Source organism: Uloborus diversus, chromosome 8 (genome assembly GCF_026930045.1).
Source record: "Uloborus diversus isolate 005 chromosome 8, Udiv.v.3.1, whole genome shotgun sequence".
Lineage (NCBI taxonomy): Eukaryota > Metazoa > Arthropoda > Arachnida > Araneae > Uloboridae > Uloborus > Uloborus diversus.
In genome coordinates, this window is record NC_072738.1 from 101986829 (window position 1) to 102013376 (window position 26548).

At 34.9% G+C, this 26548-nt stretch overlaps 1 protein-coding gene across 1 annotated transcript; it reads right to left on the reverse strand.

The window, feature by feature from the left end:
* Positions 1–520: 520 nt before the first annotated feature.
* Positions 521–25314, reverse strand: LOC129227438 (NAD kinase-like). Its single transcript, XM_054861997.1, has 9 exons — positions 25212–25314; positions 18681–18766; positions 15262–15364; positions 13502–13596; positions 12958–13057; positions 11011–11168; positions 9049–9131; positions 5920–6126; positions 521–1554 (listed from the first exon to the last, which is right to left on the reverse strand). Exons 1-8 carry the CDS (start codon positions 25309–25311, stop codon positions 5925–5927), a joined length of 927 nt encoding a protein of 308 aa, XP_054717972.1. The 5' UTR covers positions 25312–25314; the 3' UTR covers positions 521–1554; positions 5920–5924.
* Positions 25315–26548: the final 1234 nt, after the last annotated feature.

Sequence of the window (26548 nt, forward strand, 5' to 3'; positions counted from 1 at the left end):
CCCCTCCTCTTCACTTCTAGAAGTCTGTCCCGTATTTATTGTTCCTAAATCTGGCAACCCTGACTGGAAGTCACTATGACCTTGAATAACTTCCCTTATTCGGCAAATTTGGAGACATAATTGCACCAGTGCAATTATGTCCCCATTATTTTTAAATGCCCGAATGTTCGTGGTACCTATGTGTGCATATCCGCATTTTATCATTTGCCTAAGTTTGGAGTTCCATTCGGCAAATTACGAATTTCTGTCCATCTAAAAGCTTATGTTCGGGGGGTGCCCCTACTTGTTGTTCTTTTTATAGTTTTTTTTTCTTTTTTTATTCCATGGATCCTTTCGTGTGGAAGAGCAAATGCATGTAGAAATTTCAATCTAATGTAAAAAACCAAACTTCAAACGCAAAAAAGTAAAGCAAACTCTTACATAAAATATATTTAATAAACATGAATGCACATTCAAATAAAAAAATGCAAGGAATGATAGCTCATTTCAGCCATCTTTGGCATACATTGCACAGACACATGAATCTAAACTTATCCATCGAAAATAGATTTAAAAAGCTGATAGTGATTGCATGATTTGCTTTAATGAATAGCAGGAAAATTCATAAGTATACATAACATGAACAGAATGCAATTTACATAATCGTGGACACCATTTTAGGCATCAAAAGACTTATTTGTCTTAAAATGGTCAAAGAATAATTTTAAAATAAATATTTGCCAAGAAAAATTGATCCCTTTATTTATCATAAAATGTACTGACTAACTAGTAAAAAAAATTCATTAAAATTCAATTTTTTTTTCTGGCAATTTCAAAACTAGACGTATAAAACCGATTCGATGTAAAACAAATCAAAGTGACAATGTGTCTTTTACTCCAAATGTATTTTCTACTCTGCTTTTTACACCACGAGTTTTACATTTTTGCTTTATCTGTATTATGGAAAAATTTATCAACTAAAGTAAATTTTCTTTTAAAATTTTACCTAACACAATCTTAATGAAGTTATTAAATCTTTATACTAGCAAACAATTTCAACAATTTTGCTATCAATCTAATCATAAGATTCATAAGAATTTATATATATATATATATATATAAAAGTTCGTTTAAAATAATTTCCCTCCTGTATTACTGAAAAATTTATCAATTAAAATTAGCTTTTCTTAAAAATCCCCACTAAGATATTTTCTACAAATTTGCTAAGCCGTTGTGTTGGCAAAAATTTCATTATATATAAAATTAAAAAAAAAAGTAATTGAATATTCATAAGAATAAGTTTCCAAAAACGCTCGTTTAAAATGCTTACGTCGATTGTTAAAAAATATAAATATCACAAAATACTACTGTGATGATAAAATTTAAAAAAATAGTACCGTTTAGTTCTCTGTACATGATTTGAAAATTATGAATATTTCACTTTGTCTACTTATTCAGCAAGGTATTACAATTTTTTAAATTACATTCTAGGTTCATTTTCAGGACGACTTGAGTTTTGGAAAACACCTGTTTTGGGGTGCATCTTCTATAATTTCTGCAGCGCAATGCTTGTTTCTGAAACATAAATAAATAAATTAAATAAACATATTGAATGGTACATAGCTGCAAAGAAAACAACAACGTCAAAACGCACAAATAGCAGGTTACTGCAGACATTGATGAAAATATATCCGGCAAGCATATTTCTTTTGCATTGAAAAAGGCGCTCCTTGTAACGTCGAAACATATGTCTGCAGTAAGGGGCCATTCATTAATTACTTAAGGGTCCTGAGGGGGAGAGGGGTTGAAAAATCTCTACATCCCTTTACTTGGGGGAGGGGGGGAGGTCAAACCCATTATTACGTCATATTTTCCAAGTCTATATTTTACATTAGAAATCGTGCGGTCAAGAGGTTTGGCAGAGACGATATTTCGTCTGAAAGGTAAAAACGTATTAGGATGAGCTTTTTTTTGTTTGTTTTACACAGAATGAATAGTGTAAAGTGAAAAAAAGAATTTCACTACGTAGGGCAGGTTTTATTTTTAATTAGTAACGCAACATATACAAAAAAAAAAAATGTCGAAAAAAACATTCCGTCTATAGATTCCAACTTTTTAGTAAATATTTCTTTATTCAAAATGATTTGATTTAATAACAGTGAATTTAATAACACTTCCACTGATCTAAGATTCGTTATTTTATTATTTTGAAAATCGAAATGGAATCTTACGTAAGAATAGGGGGGAGGGGGTTTAAAAAAATCTTACATACCCTGACATTGGATGAGGGGGTCTAAAACTGCCAAAATCATTCTTACGTAATTAATAAATGGCCCCTAATCTGCAATTTGAGCTTTTTGACGTTGTTATTTCTTACTTTACTTTTCAGCACAAAGGTATTTATTTATCTTGGTACATAGCTGGTTTTAGCGTTAAGAAGTTTTCTTTTAAAAAAAACCCACCAACTTTGCACAGTTAATTATGAACTCAGAGTAAAATTCAGCTGCTCCTGACTTTTTCTCATCATTTCCCCGATTTAGAAGAGGTTTTGGTAAACTTCTTAGGAAATTAACCTTTTGAAAGAGCCTCCTCTTCGAAATTACTTTCTATCAAAAAAGGTTTTTTGTCATAACTTTTTCCATACGAGCGTAATTATTCGATCTTCTCAGATTAAAAAATAAGTACTGCAAGAATTCATTTTTCTGCTTCAAGTAAAGAATTAATTTTGTGTATAAAGTGTTTTACAAAAATGTTTAAATGTATTTTAAAATCTTATTCCATAAAAAGCCCCCCCCCCCCCCTTTAAAGGTGAAAACTATTTCGGCAATTTTGGCAACAAAATTTTTTAGACAGCAGGGGGAACTTTCGAATACTATGAAGGATGCAATTTGGCGATTGCGTGCGTTAAGATGGAGCCGTTTTCGCTTTAAAGAACGTTGTGGAGATCTATTTTAGGGCTACAAAATGGCTTATAACAGCGATGACGAACCTTTATAGTTTGGCGAGTAATGATTTGGAAAAATCCTAGTCTGACTCTGGTACCATGTAAAAAACTAAATTAGAAACCATCTCAAAAATAATATTGATTAGTTAAAAAGCACAAGATTTCTGATATCTATTTTTATAAGTATTTCAAGACTTCTATTTTTATCTTTATTTGTAACCTTATATTTAAAATAAAATTAATTAAAGAAAAAACGATGAAAATTTGATAGGACGAGAGCATAAAGCATACCTACAGGCGCTCTGTAGAAAAGTAGGCGTACTTGAGTAAACTTCAGGCTAACTCCCAATTTTACACTATCAAAGCTCTTGACACGCAAGAATTAGCGAAACTAAAATCACAATTGATCAAGAATAAGTAATTATAAAACTTGACGCATCAAGTTTGCGAAATACAAATCTAACTATTCGTACAAATGATGAAAATATGCTTAATTTGATGAATTGTAAAATATAGAGAAACAAAGTGGCGTAATAGAAAATTTTCCTTAAAATTTCGTATCAAAAATCTTTTTTTATTGATTTTTTCTGGTGCACAATTGCAGGTATTAAAAAACGAAAATCAAATTCACTAGCTTCAGCACTACTCTTAGTGAATGTGTTGTTAGTTTAAGATATTCATCGGTTTTGTTTTTCATAAAATTCGAAATTGATGTTGCTCACCAGCTCACCCAAATTGGATCATATGTTCCTTACGACACGCGATTTATAGATTCGCAAATCGCAATCACTGCTAGAAACACATCTGAGTTCCTGCAATGCCGAAACTTTTTAAGCACTTGGTGCAGGTGTTTTCGTAAGAAATTTTTATTTAAAGGACCTATACTTGCACGAAAAAACTGTAGCACACCGGCTACAATTAATAGTGGTATATCTAATATAAGTAAATAAATACGAGGATAAATCAAAAAATCTTTGCACCTATTTTTTTAAGCCAAAATATGGCTGGGAATACAAAATGAACATGTACATTCCCAGCAGTGACAGTTCCCTTAACCGTACCAGCCGTATCTGCTTTTTGCTCGGAAGAGCGGATCTGGTATCAGTCATTTAAGATGACGGTCCGTCTTCAGACGTACACAGCTTCTAAGCAGCGAAATGTTATTCGTTTTCTATGGAGCAAGGGACAAACGCTAATAGCAATTCGCAGGGAAATGCTTCCCACGCACGGGCGTCTCTCTTGGAGACTCACTTGAAGAGACACAAGGTGGGGTTTTTCCCGTTTGCTCCATGGAAAACGAATAACACTTCGCTTCTCATAAGCTGTGGACGTCTGAAGACGGACCGTCATCTTAAATGACTGATATCAGCTCCGCTCTTCCGAGCAAAAAGCAGATACGGCTGGTACGGTTGAAGGAACTGTCACTGCTGGGAATGAACATGTTCATTTTGTATTCCTAGCGATATTTTGGTTTAAAAAAATAGGCGCAAAGACTTTTTGATTTGCCCTCGAAAAACGTTTTACTCTGTTCACGGAAAAATAGATCAAAAGTAAGTAAAAAGTTTGCCAGAAGATTTGCCACTATGGCCACTTTTGGAGGTTTTCATTGGAATAAAAAAAAGTAAATAATTCTGAACGAATTCGCCGTCCGCTTGGCATCAATTTGTTAATGACCAGGCTAAACATGTGCTTGACGCTGCCATATGGCGCGTTTCTATGTTTACATGTTTACATATATTATATCTTTCTCATGAAACCAGTGTAGAGCCTATTTAAAAAAATAGTAACTTTCAAGACTCCTTTTAGTAACCGCAGATGCTTGATGGGTCATTTTATCTTTGGTTTTAGTAAGAATGTTAGTAATGCTTAAAGTTAATAAGTTTTGGTGAAGTAACTCAACGGTAAATGCAATGAGTGGGCTGCTACACTTCTTTACATTTAAACCATGATAACAGCAAACCATAAAGTTTCTTCTAGATTAATATTTTTCAATACGAATTGCTACACATATCAGTTAAGATATTTTTAATGCAATATACCAAACTGTGAGTGCTCAAGGTAAGAGCAGGAACCAGACAACAGCGAAGCGGCATCAGGGATCTCCGAAATGCTACACACTTAGGGAAACGAGCAGATGTGTGCCTCACATGACTTCCTTTTACTCCAATTTAATGTCATTTACCCGTTATTGGTAATTTTAATATGATTCAATAGCTTACTCTCTGAATATTACCAACAGTGACCAAATTGAAACCAGATTTTAAAAAAAATCGCCAAATTTGTCGTCAAGTTGGCGAAAAAACTTGGCGACCAAAAGATAGACGATATATTGCCAATTGTCCGCCAAATTGTAACACCACTTGAGTTTACATCGAAATTAACAATGATTTTCCCCCAAAAAGAGGCAAAAGACCCCCTTAAAAACACCAGAATGCAACCAAAAGGGATGGTGCACAACTAGACCCCACTAGGAGTGTACGTAATGAATTTCAACTTTCTAGGACATACCGTTCTTGAGTTATGCGACATAGATACGCACATACATACGGACGTCACGAGAAAAGTCGTTGTAATTAACTCGGGGAATATCAAAATGGATATTTCGAGTGTTTATACGTTCTTAGGCACTTTTTCGCGTGCGGTCGGGTTGAAAAAAAAAAAAAAAAAAAAAAAAAAACCTCAACATTAGTTCGGAGGTGAGCAAAATTGAAATTAAGGCCGAATTTTGAGTGAAAATTTTTTCGCGAATACAATACTTCCTTTTTTGTAAAAGAAAGTAATAAGAAATGAAGATGTTAAACCTTGAGGTGATTTAAGAAATTAGCCAAATAAGTAAAACATTTCAATTTTACTCGGACAAGGCAGATGCCTCATTGGACTGGTAAGTGGCTCACTCTCTTTCAGCTGCTATTATAGTCAGAGACGGTAGCGACTTCTATAGTTGATTAGAGTTGCAAGTCCCCAGGAGTTATGGTGTGATTGAAAGTAACACTAACCCCCTTCATGCGTCCAGATGTTCGAGGTTCCTGGAATCTATGGAGTCCGACGAAGAAGAGTGGACAAGGTCCGAGTATTCGTCCAGTTGCCTCTGCTTCTTGCGCACATTCCAGTGCAGGCACTCGGCCAGACTGTCGAACCAGTCGCTGATCTGGTCCTGGGCGCAGATGGACGGAATGGGATAGACGGACGTCGTCACGCGGAGGCTGCAATAAGAGAAACAACGATCAGGTGGCAATCAAGATTAGAGGTCGGGCTCTGATAAGATGAGGCCCGACTTTGAGGGAGTTTGTTTCTTCTCAGAGATAACTAGCAGGAAGAGAAGTGACTGTTATACTTGCAGAATTGGTTTTGACGCAAAAAGAATTACACATACGATTGTGATTTCTTAAGAAAAAAAAATGTATTCATTACCTTTCAAAACTACCTCCTTTTAATGAAATATATGAGCTGTCCCGTACGGTACAAAATGGCGGCTTTTCGTGGAATGACCATTATTCAGTTTTGTTTAGGAACATATTACAGTGATGTGCTCAACAAGGAAAGAGGGCTGGTCTTGGAGTAGACTACACCATTGAAATTTTTAGAGTTTTATTCCTTGGGGGGGGGGGGGGAGTCTTGCTTCTGGGAAATCTTCATGTTGTCAGGAGAAGGGGTTGTACGATTGATCGTAAGCAGTTTCTTATGCCTTTCAACTTCCGTTTATTAAAGATAAAAATACTATTTTCTTCTGCTTTGTGTCCTCATCACTTTTTAGTTTCACAGATGCTGATTAAAGTTTAAATTAAATTCTTGTTGAAAGGAAATTTTCGCTGGCAATTATACTTCTCAGAAAATAAGCGGGAAATATTTTCTCAAAATTCTAGCAATCTTAAAAGAGAAAAAATAGTAATGACAACAAAATGTTGCGGCTAAACAAAAAAAAATAACTTTCAGCTCATCTTTGAATTTTTGTTACCACTATTTTAACGAAATAAACTTGGGCGAATAAATACTCACAACTACCGAAGACATTGCTTTCTATTTAGAATGTTAAAAATCTTCATCCTCCACTTTTATTACACTGAGAAAATGATAAAATAACATTGTATTTGGAATGTGTGGCAAAATGTAATGGTAATATATTTTCAGTTTACGCCAGATATCTAGCAATATTTTAACTATGTTCTTAAACATTCAGTTGATTCCAATAAAAAGAGAAGTTGCTCTAAAGAACAAGGTATATCTGCTCTGATGTTCATGGAAAATTCAGTTAAACCCCTCCAAACGGGCATCCCTCAAATGCGGACACCCCTCTTATGCGGACAGTTTCTAATTACCCGATTTCAAGGCAAATAACATAATTAAAACCCTGTCCTGCAGATACTGCTCTATTTCGGACAAAAACATTTGTCCCGTTAGTATCCGCATTAGAGGGGTTTTACGGTACTTATTTGGTTAATACTAGAAGTATCTCAAAAGCTCGCAAACACTTGCAAAAAATCAAAATTTTACTTGCCAAGTAATAACTGAAACAATAAAAATGTTTCCAAAATGCTAAAAATTCCATCTGCAGCAAGTGTTAACTAACTTTTGGGACAACCTTGTATAAGACACGTTTTGATTTTAAGTTTTTAAGACAAATTTGTGAAGGGTAAGCGAGGGAAGGCGAATGGGGGCAAAGTTTAACTGTTCACCTTCGTTTACTTATTTAAACATTTATTAAGTTACTGACGCATTCATTTATTAATGAATTCATTTACATTCCTCCATTTATTAATTCACTTATTTAATTACTCATTCACTTATATATCTTTTTATTCACTCACTTCGTTTTTCACACAGTAGTTTATTTTTTTTTAATCCGTTTATAGATTCATTATTTATTCATTCATTTAATGAAAAATAATTTTAAGAATCAAATAGAAATTATTTTCATGGAAAAATATTTCATTTTTCACTTTTCCCCATGTAGGGCATAGTGAAATTTTTCTCTCTTTTTTAAACATACTTACTGCCAAAAAGGAAAAATTCTATTTGAATGCAAGTTTTATAATAAATTGCATTGTTCTTTCTTTACGTTCTGTAAATTTCAAAACAAATTTCCGATTTTTCAATTTGTTCGTTTTGCAAAAGGTATATTATCTAACCAGTTCACTTTGAACCACATTCCCCTACTTTATTTCTAAAATACGCATACTAATACAGCATGACATGTGATTAGTGTACGTATAGGTTTTGGGAAGTGTGGCACTTTGTGATAAAGTCTGGCGTCAAAAATATTGGAAAAAAAAAGTGTAACATAATTTATGGATAGCCTTTCACTACTTTTCTGTCTGGCAGAGAGACTAATGACAAACCAATCAACCTTTGTAACTTTGTCTCAACCCATTGCTAAGGCCACTTTGAGCTGGAATTTTTCTCTAAAGTTCCATTAAGTGACAAACTTAGGGATGCATCGTTCATAAACGAGCGGATCAAAAAGAACGAATCCTTAAAATGAAAGGATCCGGTCGTTCGCTTAAAAAATGAAAGACCGTTCTTTTAAAACGGTGAGCAGTTTTTGAACATTGCATTGATGCACTTGTGATTAAAATCGCATTTTTTTTTATATATATAGCATTTCTCTTTAAATTTTTAGCTCTCAATCGATCTCAAATTTCCCTTTTTTTCAGTGTAGTACAATATATTCATTCGAACCATTTTACTTTCTGCTCCATTTTTCCTCGTTGAAGATCTTTTGCAAGTTTCCAATGTATCCATTAGTAAGGTTTTGTGAAACTTGTTTGGGCTACTAACAAAATGTTTAGACATTCCACTTCCTGATCTGAATAAAGTTTGATATCTAAACCTGAATAAAGTTTTTTTTTTTTTATTCATTTTTCACAGGCATATTTTTTCTTTTAGCTAATTTTAGTCATTTTTCCTTCAAAGAATATTACGGATCTAATGACTGATTTGGAATGTACGTACGTATGTCGGGAAGAGAGGTCACCTGCAACTTTTTAAATGAACGAAGTCGCTCAAATGAACGAGTTGAATGAACGCATCAAAAGATCGAACGATCCTCTGATGAATGGATCATTAAAAAGAACGACATAGCCCACCTCTATGACAAACATAATAAGTGAAGGATCTTCATTACATACCTGTCTCCATGACGAAGTTCCTGTCGCTTCCTACCATCGAAAGAAACCCAAGCTAAGTTTCGAGATTCTGGCGACACCATGATCTAAAATAGGGAAGAATAGCTTGGTCACTGCAACTGGTCCATCATGTAAAAAAATATGAATAGCAAAATTGCTTGGAGGAGTAATCTCCAGGGGTGTCCCGATGGAAGGTCACGGGATGTCACTGAAACCTCCCAAAAAATGTCTTTATAAGGCAAACTTTGTCTAAGGATTCGGCAAATTTGACTTAATGGGGTGGTTTCTTTCAGTCAAAAGCACTACTTTTAGTCATTGAAATGGATAAAATGAGCAAAAAAAAAAAAAAAAAAAAAACACATGGACCCAGAAAATACATTCATTTTCCCAACAGTTTTTTTCAATTAATTTTTTTAAATGTCCGATTTTTCAAACAAGGCGTGGTCTTGATGACGTCATAAATGATGCTCTTTGGCGCATCTTTCTTCCGCGTTTCCACGTTATGGTAATCAAGAAGCGAATTAAAATTGCGTGCTACGCTTGCTATCAACCCTATCGTTGCCAATATACGTGAGTAAAGATCTGAATTAAATATTTTGCACTGTGAATGGCAACACTGAATGGCATTTCATCATTTGTGATGTCATCGGCAGAAGCCGTAAACAATGAAAGCGCTCCGATTTAAGTATTTTTTTTTAAATATTAAACTTTAACAAATTATTTAAAAATGGTCATATTCTATGTTTTTAAGCATGTTCTTTCAGAAAAAATACTTTTAAAGTTTTGGAAACGACCCATTGCAACATTGCAATTTTTAAAGGTCCGAATGTCTCTTTAATGTTAGACGTATGCATACTAGAATTTTATTAATCGACAAAAATTGGAGTTCCGTTCGGCAAACTGAGAATCTCTCCCCTCCCAAAACTTTGATTTCCGGTCGTCCCTGACAGTGTGTTACCCTTTAAATAATGTGTGCGTGTTAAAAGAACGTGTGACACAATTTGTAGTTGGCTTCATGCAGTCATGATGAAAACAAATGATTTTTCTTTGTCGAGAAAGGAAATTTCATCGACGTTTCAATAAACACTTGGATAAGATATGTTCAAATGTATTCAATCGCATTTCATTGCTTTTACATTGTATAAAGGTTTATAAACTTTCTATTATAATTTAAGGTTTATAAATCGTAAACCTCTTAACAAGGAAAACCGAATAAATTACAATGTGACCAAATTGACGGCTCATATCTTAAAAAGAAATGAAACGGCATAATGCAAAAACAATAAAATGAAATGAATCAACTTAAACATATCTTATCCATGTAGTTATTGAAACGTTGATGAAGTTTATGAAGTTTTCTTTCTCGATAAAGAAAAATTGCTTGTTTTTTTCTTTTCACAACTTCTTGAAGTCAACTTCAATTTCTGTCATGCGTAATTCTGACACATACATACACTTTTGTTTAGGTTAAGACATATATTTCAAGAATTTTTCTGTTATAAAGCATTTCCGTTGAAAACAAACACTAGCCGCCACCGGCGGCAGTCTCAACCTCGCCTCCTGTAGCAAATTGGTGTACAACGCCTCTGCCGGTGTGTTTCGGGGGCTTTGCCCACATATTGCCCCCTGCGGTGGTACATTAATAAGTTCATCAGTGTCAAAACCCGACTGTCGGAATTCTGCATGTAGTTATGCCATAGCCCTCGCTCAAGAACGGTAATTTATTGCTTATTACCAATTAGCTTTTATCTTCACTTTCTAGTTGAACCGCACCACTGCTTACGGTGCGGTACTATTTTATCTTCCAATATGAAAGAAATCTCAACTTCTAAGAGAGGAACTCTGCTTCCAGCTCGGTTACTGACTATTCGGGACTGCAGAGTCCAGAACATGAACGAAACTGCCGTTTCTAGATGTCATAGCCTAAGCATTTTGCATGTTAGGGTTGAACGGAACGACACTGACCTTGAGTTCCACACCAGCGGGAACAACTATGGGACGGAAAGACAGCGAATGTGGACAGATGGGGGTGATCATGATGGCCGGCACGCTGGGATGAATCATCGAGGCCCCGGCTGCCACTGCGTACGCCGTGCTGCCCGTCGGAGTCGACACGATGAGACCTGTTTCAGAAAGAATTCATTAAATAGTCCAGTAAAACTAGCACTTTCCTTGGAAAAATTAGAATCCAAGGTTTTTCTTCACAAAACGCTTTGTTATGTCTTTCTAATTGATGTCTAAAAAGTTTGACTTTTTTTGCTGTGCGCTCCCCCCCCCCCCCCCACTGTATTTAATTACCAATAATTTAAACCTATATTATTGGAAAGTTGGGTATGGTAAGTATTGTTTTATACTTATTTTTTTTTCACGCTGATTCGAATAAAACCAAAATTAAATCGATATTATGAATATTTAATGCGTTTTAAGAGCTTTTGTACATAAAAAAAAACTTATTTTCAAAACAGATTAGGAGCCATTTGTTCCATTGTGTCTTTAGCAATTTTCTTTGGACGAAATATTATCCATCGTTTTGCTACAAATAGCTTTATTATTTATTTTTTTTAACTGATAGCTTAAAACCCCACTCCAATTTTGCTGCTCGTTTCGCCCTTTTTTTCGTTCGAGGGGGAGGGGCGTTCATCTGATGTGCATAGGCAAGTGGTTTACTGTTGTATGTGAATGTCTTCCGCTGAATGAAAAAAAAAATCTATGACCAAATGCATGTTATAAACATTTTTCAGAGTTTTGAGAACAAATTTCAAGAGTTTTGCATAAAAAGACCAATTTTTGAAATACATTAGGAGCCTTCTGGTTCATTTTAAGAGTTAAGTATCAGTGAAAACGAAATACTTTAGTATGAAAAATCATCATGAAATAATAAGAACAGAATTACATCTCGAAATTATTAAAAAATAATTTTTTAGTGCAATGATTTGTAATTACAAAATTAATGTTTTTCTGTCCCATTCAAAAGATCCTTTTTGGAACTTCTTTTCATTAGAACGAGATTAAAGCAAGATTGTCCACGGCTATCTCCAACGCTTCAGACATAGCCGCCCCATTGGGAGGTCACTGAGCATATTGTAATTTTTGTACATCCAAATGTCCCATTTCTTTTGATGTATTACTTACGTGTGCATACCCGTCAAAATTTGGAGTTCCATTCAGCAAATTGAGAATTTTTGCCCTCCTAAAAATTCAAGTTCGGGGCTCCCCTGCTTGAGCAACGAAGCCCTTACTTTTGACATTCACAAACATTGTCACACGCTTTGGTGCATGCAGAGAAAACAGTTTTCAAAAATGAATCAGGAGCCTGGATTCTGCGTTGTTCTAACTTGATTTAACAGATTGTCTTTTATAATCTGATCCCAATAATTGAGGTTCATATCGTTGCCAAGCCTCATTTGTACATGGTAATAAATACGAATAGAGTGCTATCTGTGGGGAGGGGGGGGGGCACTTAAGAAGAGACAATGTACTCAAATTAACTGCTTCATTTCTTTCCAGCGAAAGCGGCTAGATCCGCAGTTATGTCATTCACATTTTTGCGACAACACTGCCGCTTTCAGCGGCTGTTCAAAAAATCTTGAAATTCTGGGTAGCCTGGAATAAGTTTCACCTTCAAAAGAAAAACAATTCCAGAAAATTGAATTTTTTGTCGGTAATCCGTTGGTAGATAATGCCACTCCCTCCTCTTTTCTTAAAATAATCAAATGTGTAAATAATTTTTCGATATCCCTGATATTTCAAATAACCCTTATCACTATAGGTCACAGCACGTAACAAATTGGAAAATCCAATTTCAGAACTGATGCAAGAAACAGTTCCGCTACAAATGAAGCGGTTATTTTTTCACTAACTAACGATTGTTGGGATAAGAATGATTCCATAGAATGAACATAAATTAATCACCATCGCCTTGAACTGTAGTGACGTGTTTGCCATCCAAGTACAAGTCGATGTTAGACAGGTAAGGTGAGGGTCCCCTGTCGACGACGACTTCGTTGAGAACCTGAACGAAAGAAAAAATACATTTAGGAATTAAGAACATAAATTATCTTTCCCTTAACTACAAGAATTGATAGCTAAGCTTCTGTGATAGCAATATTTTTGAACATATTGTAGAGACTGTTATCTAAACCTACTAATAATCGATTCGTAGTTTTGATAAGCGAAAGTTGGAATAACTGGAAGAGCTAGGTAAGGGTTTTTCATCACATACTCAGGGCTGTAGTTGGGAAAAAGATATTTGGGGGGGGGGGGGCTCAGCTTGTGGTTTTGAGGAGACTGACCAAAAGAGAAGGTGGTTTGAAATCAGTTTACATTACATTTGCATTATTTTTGCAACATGCATTTTTTGACGCGGTCAGTCTTTTTGTGATACAAAACAGATGTTTTAAGATATTTATATCAATCAATAAATATTTAGTCGTGAAGAGAAAATCAGCTTTATTACCAGGAAACTTGTATGTGGTTTATTGCTTTTCTCTCCTATTTCATTTCTCACAATGATGCACCGAAGACGACTTCGCAAAGTTAGGGCTGCATGGCCTGAAAAAGAAGGATAATACAGCAATGAATATACTACGAAAATGTTACATTTAAATATATGAAAAACTTTTTTCAGTTTTAACTAGAATTGATTTCACACTTTAAATCAGAACTTTTCATAGTTTTTATCAAACCTGACATAAATTTCCTTTTTATAAATTCATACATTCCATTTACAGTTGTTCAAAATCAACAATATGGATATAATAATCGCTTTCATCAAAACCCTTTTGCAGAGATGATTCGCAGTTTTACGCAATTAATAAATTTCCAACCGTTCGCAATTTTAGGAATAACGACCAGAATCTTTTGTGCGTAAAATGCGTTTTTTCAGTTGACTTTTGAACTAGCACAAGCATGAATTTATAAAGGCAAATGTGTTTAAAGAAGTAGATCAGTGCTGCTGTGTGCAGATAAATGGCAGCCTACAGAAATGAGTTTTCGAGATATTTGAAGAAACGCGTTTTGGATTCAGTAGGAAACTTTGGAACTTGACGTGTTTTTCACTTTTTTTTTTAGCGGAAACCAAATAAGCAAGCTTGTAAAATAAAGCTAAAGTACAATAGATGACAAAAAAAAAAAAATCTTGCAGTTATGGCCTTTTACCTCCCACGGCAGAATTTTATAACGTATTGTTGAAGCAAAAATCGCCAGAAAAATAGAATCATAGAGTTTTAAATTGATAGACATGTATTTAAGAGCGGCGTTCTCATGCAGGAGACAGGATACTCATTACCAGGCCCCGAAAGATACTGTCCCTAAAAATGCCTGCGAAAACACTCTAAAAATACTTAAAAATACAATTAATGTTGAAAAAAAAATCTCTTAAACTTTTGAAAAATGCATAAGAAATAAGGTCGAAATTATACTAAAGTGTTTTTTTTTTTTTTTTTTTGAAAATTATAAATCACACTATCAAAGTGAATTTTGTATTGATTGCAACCAGTAATTGGTAAACATTTGTTTCAAAACTTTAACGCTAACTTTAAATGTAAGAACCTGAATGAAACAATAACTAAATGATTTTTATATTGATCAAAACTGAAGAACCGTCCGTTATTTTCTAAAGTAAGTTTTTGTAGCTCAAAAAACTCGTTTCAATGCTTATGGACACATTGGAGTTTGTTTGAAATAAACGGCGATAAATTTTTTCCTTCAAATTTATACTTTGTTTTCTTCACTTACAGTACAAGCAAATTTCTCGTTACTTCTGTTTTAAAGTGAAAAATGAGGAGAGCTTTCTCTTCCCACTGATGGAATGACACAGCTGCAAATCAGATTGCATTATTCTTGAAAAGTGGCAATGAAAACTTTTGGGTTAGATTTCTTGAAGAAAAAAAAATGCTTTGAGATATATAAGGTGCTAAAAACGTAAAACATGCTGAAAATTTTTATAAAAACGCACTAAAGTGGAAAACCCCCTCAAAAAATGGATTATCATCAGCTTCCAGAGCCAGCTCATTACCGAATGCAATACAAGCATTCGTTAACGTTACATGAACTTTGGGTAGCAAACATCTTTAAAAAAGCTAAACACAGATAGGTTGAGTTTTCATTTAGAGTTCAAGTGAAATTTAGCTAACTGAATGTGGTCAAGTTTAATCGTATGTAAACTGTTCGTTCATAAGTGAAATACACAAAACGATTGAAAACAAGGAACTTTACCTTCTAGCACATTTGTGACTTGCTCTTCAAAGTTGTCGAATTCGAACGGTGTGAGAAAGCCCAGAGATCCCAAGTGGAAAGCCATCACAGGAGGAACGCTTTGCTTTGAAAGAAAACTATTTGATATTACATCACACCAAAATAAATATACTTCAGCTTAAATAAAGAAAGAAAGAAATTCTTCAAACACATACTAACATCCTTTTTTAATCTGATTGTTTTGAAACACGGAGGAAGAAGTAGAGTGAAAGTCAATATTCTTGACATTTTGGAATACTGATGTTAACTAAATTTCAATAGAACCCCTTTCATAAACTGTACCAGTTTGGCAAACCCCTTGTGCACTAAGTACTAAGTGATAAGCGACAAGCACCCCACCCCTCCCTACACAGTAAAATTTGGGAGATTTTTTTTTTCTTTCTTTCTTTCTTTTTTTTTTTGAGAAACAAAATTAATAACTGCAAAATGTAGAAGTACAAACATGCTACGAGCTAAAATGAGATTTTAAAAATTATTGGAAAACAAATTCAACGGAACAAATTCAGTGACAACTCTTTAAGTTTCAACACACTCTGAAAAAATTCTTAATGGAATGGTTGTGGAGCAAAGAATTTCAAAGTTTGGCTCAAAAATCTCGTCTGACAGTTTCAGTCTTACATCGTACTCAGCATTTACTTTCCTTCTGCATATATGTGCTGAAATTTATTTTTCCCATGGAAACTTTGTCCACAAGGGGCAATAGAATGTAAAATGTCTTTTCCTATCACAATAGTACATTTATTCGTAACGCTAAATCAGTCAATTAAGAAATGATCTTAAAAATATCTTTTAGAGAAAATGTCTCAGATTAACTAAAGGATCTTTTTTTCTTCCAGTAAAATCTAGTTGCTTGATAAGGATCCATTGTGTACATTAATTGGTTGAGAGCTGAAGAATTTTCTCTTCCTTATGCTAAAATGCGAAATAAAATGCGTAGTTATTTTTTTATTTTATTTTTAAATAATAGAAGCGTCTGCAATTAACTCTAATTATTACATAAACGGTAAATTTTACCAACAAAAATATTTTTATGCTCACTTATTAGAAGATTTTTCTGTGCAAATTTCACGAGTTCCTTTTTTCCATACAGCACAAATTTTCATTTTTTAATTCCGTTAAATTTTCTACGACGTATCTCACTACAGCAACAAACAGCAAGGCCATTCCACTTATTGTGTCATTCGCATTTTTGGCGAAGAGCGAGAGAAGCGTGATAGCTCTTCGTGTGTCGCACTCAAATGGTAAAGAAACTAAACAGAAAATGAAGTAAAGATGTCTCGAACGCTCTCAAATGCTCCATATAATGTTCCCATCAAATTCAATCGAATTTTCCAATCAAACGGAGAAAGCTGAAGCATTGACATGCTTTCTTTTAAATACATTGCGTTCAAAAGTTTAACTGTTTCGGCTCGAGCTCAACGAAGACGGTAAAAACCCGTCCCCATGCCTTATACAGACAGAATTAATTCTTTACATAAGTGTTCTAACATTTGCATCCAAAAAGTATCGGATGTGCAAGAGACAAATGAATAAATGATGAACAAAAAACGCTTGAACTTGAAACTTCATCTCAAACTAACATGTTAAATTTCCGCCATTACGATATTATTTTCACGAAACCCATTTGTACCTCTCGCGAACCCTCTGTGGTTTCGCAAATCACCGATTGGGAAACGATGATTTCAGCAAATACCTTAACAGCAAATCTCAATAGTAGCAAAAAGAGAAAAACTCGAAGTTTCACTTCCAAGCACGTTTAAGGAGTTAATAAACAATATAGTGAGTGAGACAGGACCAGCTGTGTCACCACAGAGGACTGTGGCTCGTTTAGAGGACTGGGCAAGACCCGAAATGGATTTAAGCGTGTAGGGCATGGGTCTCCAAACTATGTCCAGAGGAATTAAAATCAATTCCGCAGCAAAGGGCTATTCAGCTCTTGCTTTTGCCTGTGACTGTCCGAACGTCCTCATTTCCTTAACGGTTCAACAATAAAGAACGGTTTGAGCAAAGAGCAAGTCGAGATGATATTTTCTGTAGATTTTTGTCGCTGAAGCTTTGGAATCTGAAAGTTTTCGTCCTTAAATACACTTTTAAACTTTAGGAACATCTTCGCAATGGTTGATTAAAATTATAAATATTACGTCTCAATTAGCTATAATATAGAAATTTGCCTGTGATTCTGGATTGCATTTTTATGATGCGCAATCTCTATTTGGGTATCTGCCCAAGAGTCTTGAGAAATTTTCAAAAGGGATCCTTTGGCCAAAACGTTTGGTATAAGGGAAAGTAGGAGACAATTATTGCTTGCACAAGGTAATAAATAAGCTATTACTTAAACTTAATGTGATTGTGCCAGGAGTCACCTATATTAGGTGAGTATTAAACTTTTCATGTCCATTAAATGAGTGAACCATTTTGAACATAAAAGAAAACATCACGGTTTGAAATAAAAATGCGCCGTTTGCAGCATTTTTATTAGAAAACCAATACATTTTGAACAATACATTGAGCTTAAATGGTTCAAAAAATCACCACTAGGGGGACCTAGCAACCGAAAAACTAAATAACAATACTTTCAATACAGCGGCTCTTTGCAGCATTAATCTGGCGTATAGTCGCATAAAAAATTTGCACATACGCGGGATAGTGTCTCAGTCAAAATAGCGTCAGATGAACTACAAAAGTAATTTTCCACGTCTGCAAGAGTTTGTGGATTTTGACCATCAAAACCACATCTGTAACGCATATGGCGCTATATCGACTAAGACACTGTCCCGCGTATCTGCAAATTTTTTAATGTGACTGCGCCATATTATTGCTGCACACGGCAGCGATATTGAGTGTAGTTATTTCATTTTCCTGCTACCAGCGCCACCAAGCGATGATATTTTGAACTATTTAAATGCAATGTATTTTTCAAAATTTATTGACTTTCTACTAAAAATGCTGCAAACAGTGTTATTTTTATGACGTTCAAGATGGGTCACTCATTCAATGAACACACTGTATGAAGTTAATACATAAACTGAATTGTATTAATAATACTATTACAGTACCGGATTAAAACCATTTTCTCTTAAATTTAATCTAGTTGTCGAAGCAAATGAAACTTCATTACAAAGTTGAAGTGAAAAATAGTTTTTTGACTTGCAAATAAGAAATAAAAACCACCATTAACTTCAACAAAAGTCGCATATACAGAATCGTATTTATAATAAATTCATTAATGAAAAGTGCCCTCGAAGCTAATCTGAGCCCACACAATTAACGTAGTAAAATTATTGAATGATATTTTATTTTTCATTTTACTATTAAATTAAGAGGTTGCGCTTCCAAACTGGAATGGAAACATTTGCGTGAGCAAATAATATTCAATTTACCTGGAAAAGTGACGATGCGTAAAGCAATGTTCCATCACCTCCTAAGCAGACGATGAAATCTATTTTATCTGTAAGGTCATCTTTTCCTGTGAGACAAAGGATAAAAAGCTAAGATAAATAATACTAAATAAGTTCAAGTATTTGTAAGGTAAACAAGTGAGATTCCTTGTCGTCCCTTAAGGGGGGGGGGCACTATATTTATGGAAGTATGAATGTGCTAGGTTACGGTTAAAGAAATATTTGAAAAATAAATGCGCAAAAATTGCACACACAAAAATACAGTACATTAATGGGAGACCTTAATTTCATTTGAAACATATTCTGTCCAGAGCTAACATCGTTTCTAGGTTGGACTAAGTGGCAAGAGAGAGATAGAGAGAAAAATAGGAATAAAACGCGTAAAAGGTGTTCCCCAATGGGAGGTCACTGTGATCTTCCAAAAATTTCCTTATTCGGTGAATTTTGCCTGACGATTCGGCAAAAATATCACCATTCAGCAAAATCTGGAGTTCTATTCGACAAAACTTTCCATTTGGCGAAATTTGATGCTCCAGTCGGAGAAATTATCCTCATTCGGCGAAATTTGGGGCTCTATTTGGCAAAATTATTAACATTCGGCGAAATTTGGAGTTCCGTTAAAAAAATTATCATCATTCAGCGAAATTTGGGGTTCTATTCAGCAAAGTTATCATCATTGTTCAAATTTTGGAGTTCCATTCGGCAAAATTATCATCATTCCGCAAAATTATTATCATTCGGCAAAACTTGGAGTTCCATTCGGCAATTGAAAACTTCTGTCCTCTCAAAAAATAAAGTTCGGGGCACCCCTGACTTATACTCACTTTCAGTTGCACACGAAATCCGCAAGCACATATAGGTGCTTTAAGATTTCAGTGCATAAAAATGGAGACATACTAATGAGGATCTTTTTTATTATTATTCATTAGAATATTCATCCTAGCTCATTAGGTTTTTCATTAGTCATTAATATTTTCCTTTTATTCCCCATTAGACTTCTCTTCACGCTTATTAGACACTTTTCTTACTACATAGGCGGTATTTTAAGTAGTTAGTGTGTTCTTTCAATCATTAAAATTCTAAACGCAGAAAAATCTTTTGTTTTTTTCAAAAACTGGATTTTCTCAGTATTTTGGGTTTATTTTTAGACTTTTCCTTTTACTGCATTCAAAAAAAAAAAAAAAAAAAAAAATCACTTTAAATTTTCCTTCCGTTATCGTCACTACGATTTCGCCTTAAATCATTACAATTATTTTCTCTGCTGCTAAGACTTGGTTTAGTTAGTTTTAAAATTTCATCGAACGAATATGCAAATATACATTCTGTCGGACCCCCGATTAGACGGAAAGACAAACATCCGGTTTACAGGCAGAAATGGAAGTATCTATTAGTTTCCAGGGATGAAAGCTTTTGCAGATGTATGTTAGCCTCAAATTACGTAGAGTCACATTCAAATGAGCGGGACACCCCCCACGCAGCAAATCCCCCCCCCCCCCACCATTCAGATTGACTCGTCTTAACTGGACGTTTGCCAATTCCATATAATCCGTGGGCAGACTAGTTTTGTATTTCTCCTATAATGCGTGATAAGTGACCATTGTGCCTACGTATCAAAGTGGACTTGAATGTCCATAGGTTTAAACTTCTGGACTGAACAGGAATCCCTGAAGCATAACTGTTCTGTAAAAACTTGCTCGTGTATTTACTTCTTTTTTTATCTCTTAGTTTTTTTCTTTCTCCCGTAAAAATATCTTTATTCACTGTCGCGATTGTGCTACGATAGTAATAATAAGAGTATTTAGTATAATTATTTAATAGGACTATGTTATATACTACCGTTTATCCTTAGTGACGTCAGGCGCAAACTGCCGATGGGTTGACGTACAAGAAAATTTTTCTCAGAAATGGTTTCTTCTCAACGTCCTCTACACATGAAAACTATTTTCCAAGCAAGGGAAACAACCTCATTGTGACCATTACTTTTGCAAAAGCCTGTATTCCTGTACAAAAGCGTAATTCTATCTATACGACACTCATGATTTAACAGAGTCTGCCTCCAGCATAGGAGTTCTTGCAATTTGTTTTAACCCGAAATATGAAATGTCAAGAAGTTCTGGTGCCAGACTGCGTATGCTTTGTAACCTTTGATCGTGGTTGCCTTTGCATTTTTCTATTACTAGAAACGCAGCAATGAATAAATTTTCGGAGAAATTTTGATGTTGTTTGACGGGAAGACTGTAAACGAATTTCAACCCCGGAAAATTAGAATGCGGAAATACTCGATACCTTTTGAGTTAAAATAGGACATGATTTCCTCTTAAAACTAACTACTCTTCAAATGAAAGTCAGTAATAATATACACAAATGATTCAGTATTACAGGAAATTTTGAAAAGGTTAATTGAATATCAATTTAATTTTTGTTGAAAACAGCCATTTCTACTTTTTATGAAACAAAATTTATTTAGCTGACCAGTACATTAAGGAGGGCTAAAAAAATAAATATTTTTGATAGACGACTTTTAATAACAAAAAAATGCTGTGTATTAATATGCTAAATATGTGAAGAATGATTTAAAAATAAACATTTATGTATTTTGATCGCGCATGAGCTTCAAAATTTGGAAAAAATGAAAAAAAGTTCGAATACATACCACTTTTTTTAAATTAAAATATTTTAAATTTTTGTCCTCATGCCAATCAAATGTTTCCTTTTAATACTGCTTATGTGTCTACAAAATTATTTACATTTATTAACAGTTTTTAATCCGCGCATAAGCCGTCAAGCTTCGTAAAATTAACCAATATTTGACTTTTTGGTGCATTGCACTATTTCTCATTTTATAGTCCGGTTTTGCATTTTCCTCAATAAATGTACAGCTCTTCAATGGTAATGAAGTTATATTTTATTACAATAACAGCCCAGATCCCACCACGAGGAGCTAGCTGCACTTTGTGTTTCAACCTGCTCATCCCATACACCGAGTCAGAAAGGATAACTCTATTTTAACTGTAATAATATATTTACAATATATTTATTTACAAAAACATATGATTTTTAACAACTTTTTTTTCCTCAAGGGGGGGGGGGGGGTCAAGGTTTGAAGTGAACTTAATGACTCATGTTTGGCATTGATGATAGCAATTATAAATGCTTTCTTATAAAACCATCTTGTCTCTTCTCCAAACACCTTTACGACGACTCATCCACCAGTCTCACCGTTTTTTCAACAGCTTGGTTGTGACGTGGTGACCTTTCTTGAATTATCGAGAAAGCTTTAACTGGTTTTGAAAAAATAATTAATAACATATTAAGAATTCAATGAAAGATTTCAAAGTTATGAAAACTGACTTAAAACATCCGAAAGTATTTAAAATGTTTTGTCAGTGTAACACAGAAAGGAAAATGCGACCCTGATCTCGCTGTCAAAAATCCAGGACCTTCAAGTCATTAACGTTGATTATGGTGTGCCACCAGAATTACCTTCTGGCGGGGGTTTTGTGATAGAAACAATTCTTACGTTTGTATAAACTACTGTATTAGGATTGGCAATAATGGCAAAACCAAGGCCTCTTGTTGGGTGTTTTTACCCTTATCCAATCGCTGCGATACTATCTAAAACGGTATACTCGCTTCACTGCAACAAGAATCACGTTGCGGTGAAACTCATTTTACATGTAAGTGAAACGCTCCTCGTCGCTTCTCCCTTCGGACTTGTCGAAAATTAGGGTTACTGTCTGACCACGGATTGTATGGAAAGATAAACATCCGTTTTACGGCCGGAAATGGACGAATCTATTATTTTTTAGCGATGCCAGCTTTTGCAGAAGCAGAGTCTCATTTAAATTAGTGGAATACCGGCATCAAATTTTTACTTTTCACCCTCATTCAAATGGACTCGTCTTATCTGGACGTTGAAAATTCCATACAATCCGTGTCTGAACAGTACCATTTACGTACCGTAAAAGCGGGTGAGAATGGTTTGGAGGGTGAGAATGATACAATTTCAATTTTGACGTAAAAAACGTTCGTAGTGCATTCTGGGCTAGCTCAGTTTCAATGGGAACTATTGTGCAACCTTCTCTGGTAATGAGAGAGTTGTGATCACTGTCAAAACCGCCCGCCAGACGAATAACCTGGTGATTGTGAATTAATTTGTTGTGAGCAACTGGTGCTACGTGTTTGTAGGTAGCTCGGAAATTCATGTTGGTGGACTTTTAGTGCAGAAGAAATCACAGTTTCGTAAGTACCTTTCGCTTTCATATTACATAAAGAAAGTTACCTCCCGTTTTCATTCAAAAATTAAATATTTTGATGTTGCTACAGTTACAAATGTGTAAAGTTTACAATTTGGGGGGTGAGTGTGGTACAGTAATTAGTCGAAATTTTGGAGCGCAATTTTTGCGTTGGGTTATCGGGGGAAAAAGTACCTAGGAAAAATCACGTGTGTAGATGAAAGTGAGTTTGAAGTTTCAACAATGTTGAAGTGAGATAAGTTTTGGCAGTGGCCTGAAAAAGATGATAAGATTTGGTATCCATTTTCAAAAATTATGAAGAAAATAAAGCCTTTGTTTTATCTCAATTTTATGATGTACCTGACTCTCCTAAGTTCAATTTTTAGCATAACTTACATCTACAACTCTCTCGTAAAATATAAGAGGGATACAGTAAGGTACAAACCAACAAAACCTATATGAAAACGTTGAAACATGTGCTGTACCATTCTCACCCGCAATGAGAGAGTGAGAATAGTACAAAGAAAAAACTGCTCTGGAGGAGGTGTGGGTAAAGTTTCAAATTATTTCAGGGTCGGAATCGAAAGTCAAGGTTCTAAACTGTAATAATAACGCAACTTCATTTTTTTTCCGAATGAATGTTGAGTAATTACATTCTGAAATGAATTAAAACTGTAGCATAGTCACCCGTTTCTACGGTAGTCCACATCCGAACATTGTCATAGTGAGAGAGGAAGAAAAGAGACTTTGAGGTACACTGGCGTAGTGCGACTGTACATTTTCTAAGCGGAACCTACGCACACACACACAAGCCTATACACATACACCAGGTCCGACGAGAGGCCATGGCAGCCTAGTCAGAAACTAAGGGACCGGCGACACTGACGCAAAAAAGAAAGAAAGAGAAAGGAAGGAAAGAAAAAGAAAGATGAGGGAAGGGGACTCCGAATAAGAGAAAACGTAAAGATTAAGTTCAATTTACTCTTTTGATATTTACTGTTGTGTCACTTAAAATAGAGTTAATTGTTTTCTAGTAAGCAGTTTTGATTTCCCCCCCCCTTTTCTTTTCTTCTTTTTTTCGTGGGCGGGAGGAACCCGGTGACATAACTGACAAGGGCCGGCCTTGACTCTTTGCGGCCCTGACATACACTCGCCTGCATACGCACACACTACTAATGAGATGAGGAAACTTGTCAGCAATATTTTAAGAAATTATGCATCAGTATGGATCGGTTTGAAAGAAAAACCTTCCATGAAATCTGAATTTGTGCAGTTATTGATAGTTACATAGTTTGTATATCACTTGTAAATTCAGTGTTTCAAAGAAACGCCTGCTTTCACAAGGCGACCCTGAAAACTTGTTATTTTTGAACATACGAAGGAGTTGGCATACAGAAGAGTATGCAAGGAAGACATCTACTATCAGGAAATACTGCTGTAGCTATATCAGAATTTCTTGTTATCAATATTAAACTTTTAAGCGACAAACTACGAAGAGTTGATCGCCTAGTAGTCAACGGGTTCAATTTCTAAATGGAAAATACGACAAATAGGGATGTTTTGTCGCTTTTGAAAACTTAATAACTCCAAAACTTTGCAATATTACAATCACTATGTCATATTCAGTCTGTTGAAAGGATTGTCTAACTGGTCAGTGAATTTGCAGAAAAGATACTTGGGGAAGACGCACAAGATTGATTTATAAGAACAACTTTATATTTATGATCATCAATTCCAAAACTGAGTGTAAAGCCCAACTTCAAATCTTGACCCAAAACTTGTTTCTAAAGATAAAATCTTTCTTTTTCATTGCTGCAAGTAGCAATGCAGTTTTTCCTTTTCGAGTGATCATGTGGTACTAGGAGACTCTCCGCACCCCCCCTCCCCCCACTCGCTCGTTTCGCTCGCCCATCCCTTGTTCGCCACTAGCGGTGGCTCAATGTCGCCTGTGGCGGGTGACAACTGATTATTTTGATCCTTTGTATTTACTGTAGATTGATTTATCAATTTATATCTCCGGCACTATAAGGTTTAGAGAGGGTGAGACAGGGTGGAATGGCTTTCTCTGGATATCCTGTGATCAACGGCACCAGTATTGACTTGGCAAACATTGACAATCCGAAAGAGATAAGGTTACAGGCACACAGATGCGCTCAGGTTTTAATAGTATCGATAACTTTTTGCAAGTTCTCTGCTTCATATTTTTGGACAACTTTTTAGTAATGAGGAATCACTAAGCTTAAAACTCCCTCGCATTTTCCAAAATTAATTTTCTTACCTTCCTTGAAGGTACAAAGCTTTTCTTTGACTGATGAATAGGATGAGTTGAGGAGCAAGTAGTCTTCATCTAACACAGAAGCTTCCACAAAAACCAGCATGTGTTTCTCCTAGAAAAAAAAATTCCTTCTTAGCCTCAACTCACAATTTGAATGTTTGCGCACTCTAAAATGTTGGCACAGATTTTTGTAACAAAAACTGTAAGATTTTTAGCAATAATAAAGAAAGACTTGTATCCTCAATTAAAAAAGCGTGTTTTAGTGCAAGTCACAGTCGATCTGCAATGTCAATCACGTAAAAACTGTTTTCCAGAGTGGTTAAAAAAGTAAGTTTTAATTATTTTTCCAGTTCAATCCAAAATCAGATCATTGAAGAACAGCATTTACATTTGAAAACATTTTTATGCATATAAACACTGAGGATATTCACGCATCTAAAATAAAGTACAGAATTAACTTCCTTTCCAAAGAAGTATGAGTCACACTTGTGTTTCAGAGCATATTCACGGCATCGCACGAATCTCGTTGAATCTAACTTGAATAAAATAGTTATTTAATACCAAAAGCAATAAGCTTCAGTTTTAAAGTGTGTACAGCTCTAGCTTTTTTTTTTTTTAATGCAGTAATAATTTTTAATTAGAGGAAGTAAAGTTACTTAGAGAATCACTCCTGGATTTTGACTAAGTAGAAATTTTACAAGAAAAAGGAATGAAAGATTCCATTCCAAAAATACAAATGTGACGATCAGCAACAGGCTCTTGGCCCAGCTAGGTTGGTCCTAGTCAATTTATTAGTCCTCAATGAAGTAACGCTGAATCGCTCAGGATACAACTTTAACCGATGGATATCCTGCTACATGCAGAGGACAAAGTCCCGTGGTATCTTCTATTTCTAGCCAAGTCTTTAAATTTTGCAAACTTTTCTTGAATTTCGGAAGACTTTAAGACTTTATACCTTGATAACGAGGGCATGAGGGCAGTTGATTTATGCATAAAAAATGGTTTCGATGTGCTCTTTTTATTGCTACCTATTTGAATTTTTTTTATTATTACACTACGTATACAGTTCGCTGTTAAGCAATGCTACATGCACATTATGCTCGAATTTGAATAGTCCATTGTCAGATATTTTTCTAGCGGTATTAGTAATCAGGGTTTTGAGCAGCTGAAAACTTACGAAATTCCTGAAGGAAATACAGTTGTTGATATGTAGGGGAATGTGGGGCAAAGTGAAATGGTTAAGATGACTCGCAATTGCATCGAAATAGTATTTTTTATTTTTGGTGGTAAATTTTCGCTTTCAGAAAAAAAGTGGAAAATTTTCACATTTTTTCATGGAG

Coding starts and splice junctions, on each gene's coding strand:
- LOC129227438 (XM_054861997.1), bottom strand. CDS start 25,311: ATGCTGGTTTTTGTGGAAGCTTCTGTGTTAGATGAAGACTACTTGCTC. Junction 13,597..15,261: donor AGTCACAAATGTGCTAGAAG/GTAAAGTTCCTT, acceptor CTTCTTTTTCAG/GCCATGCAGCCCTAACTTTG. Junction 13,058..13,501: donor AACCACATACAAGTTTCCTG/GTAATAAAGCTG, acceptor TCTTTCGTTCAG/GTTCTCAACGAAGTCGTCGT.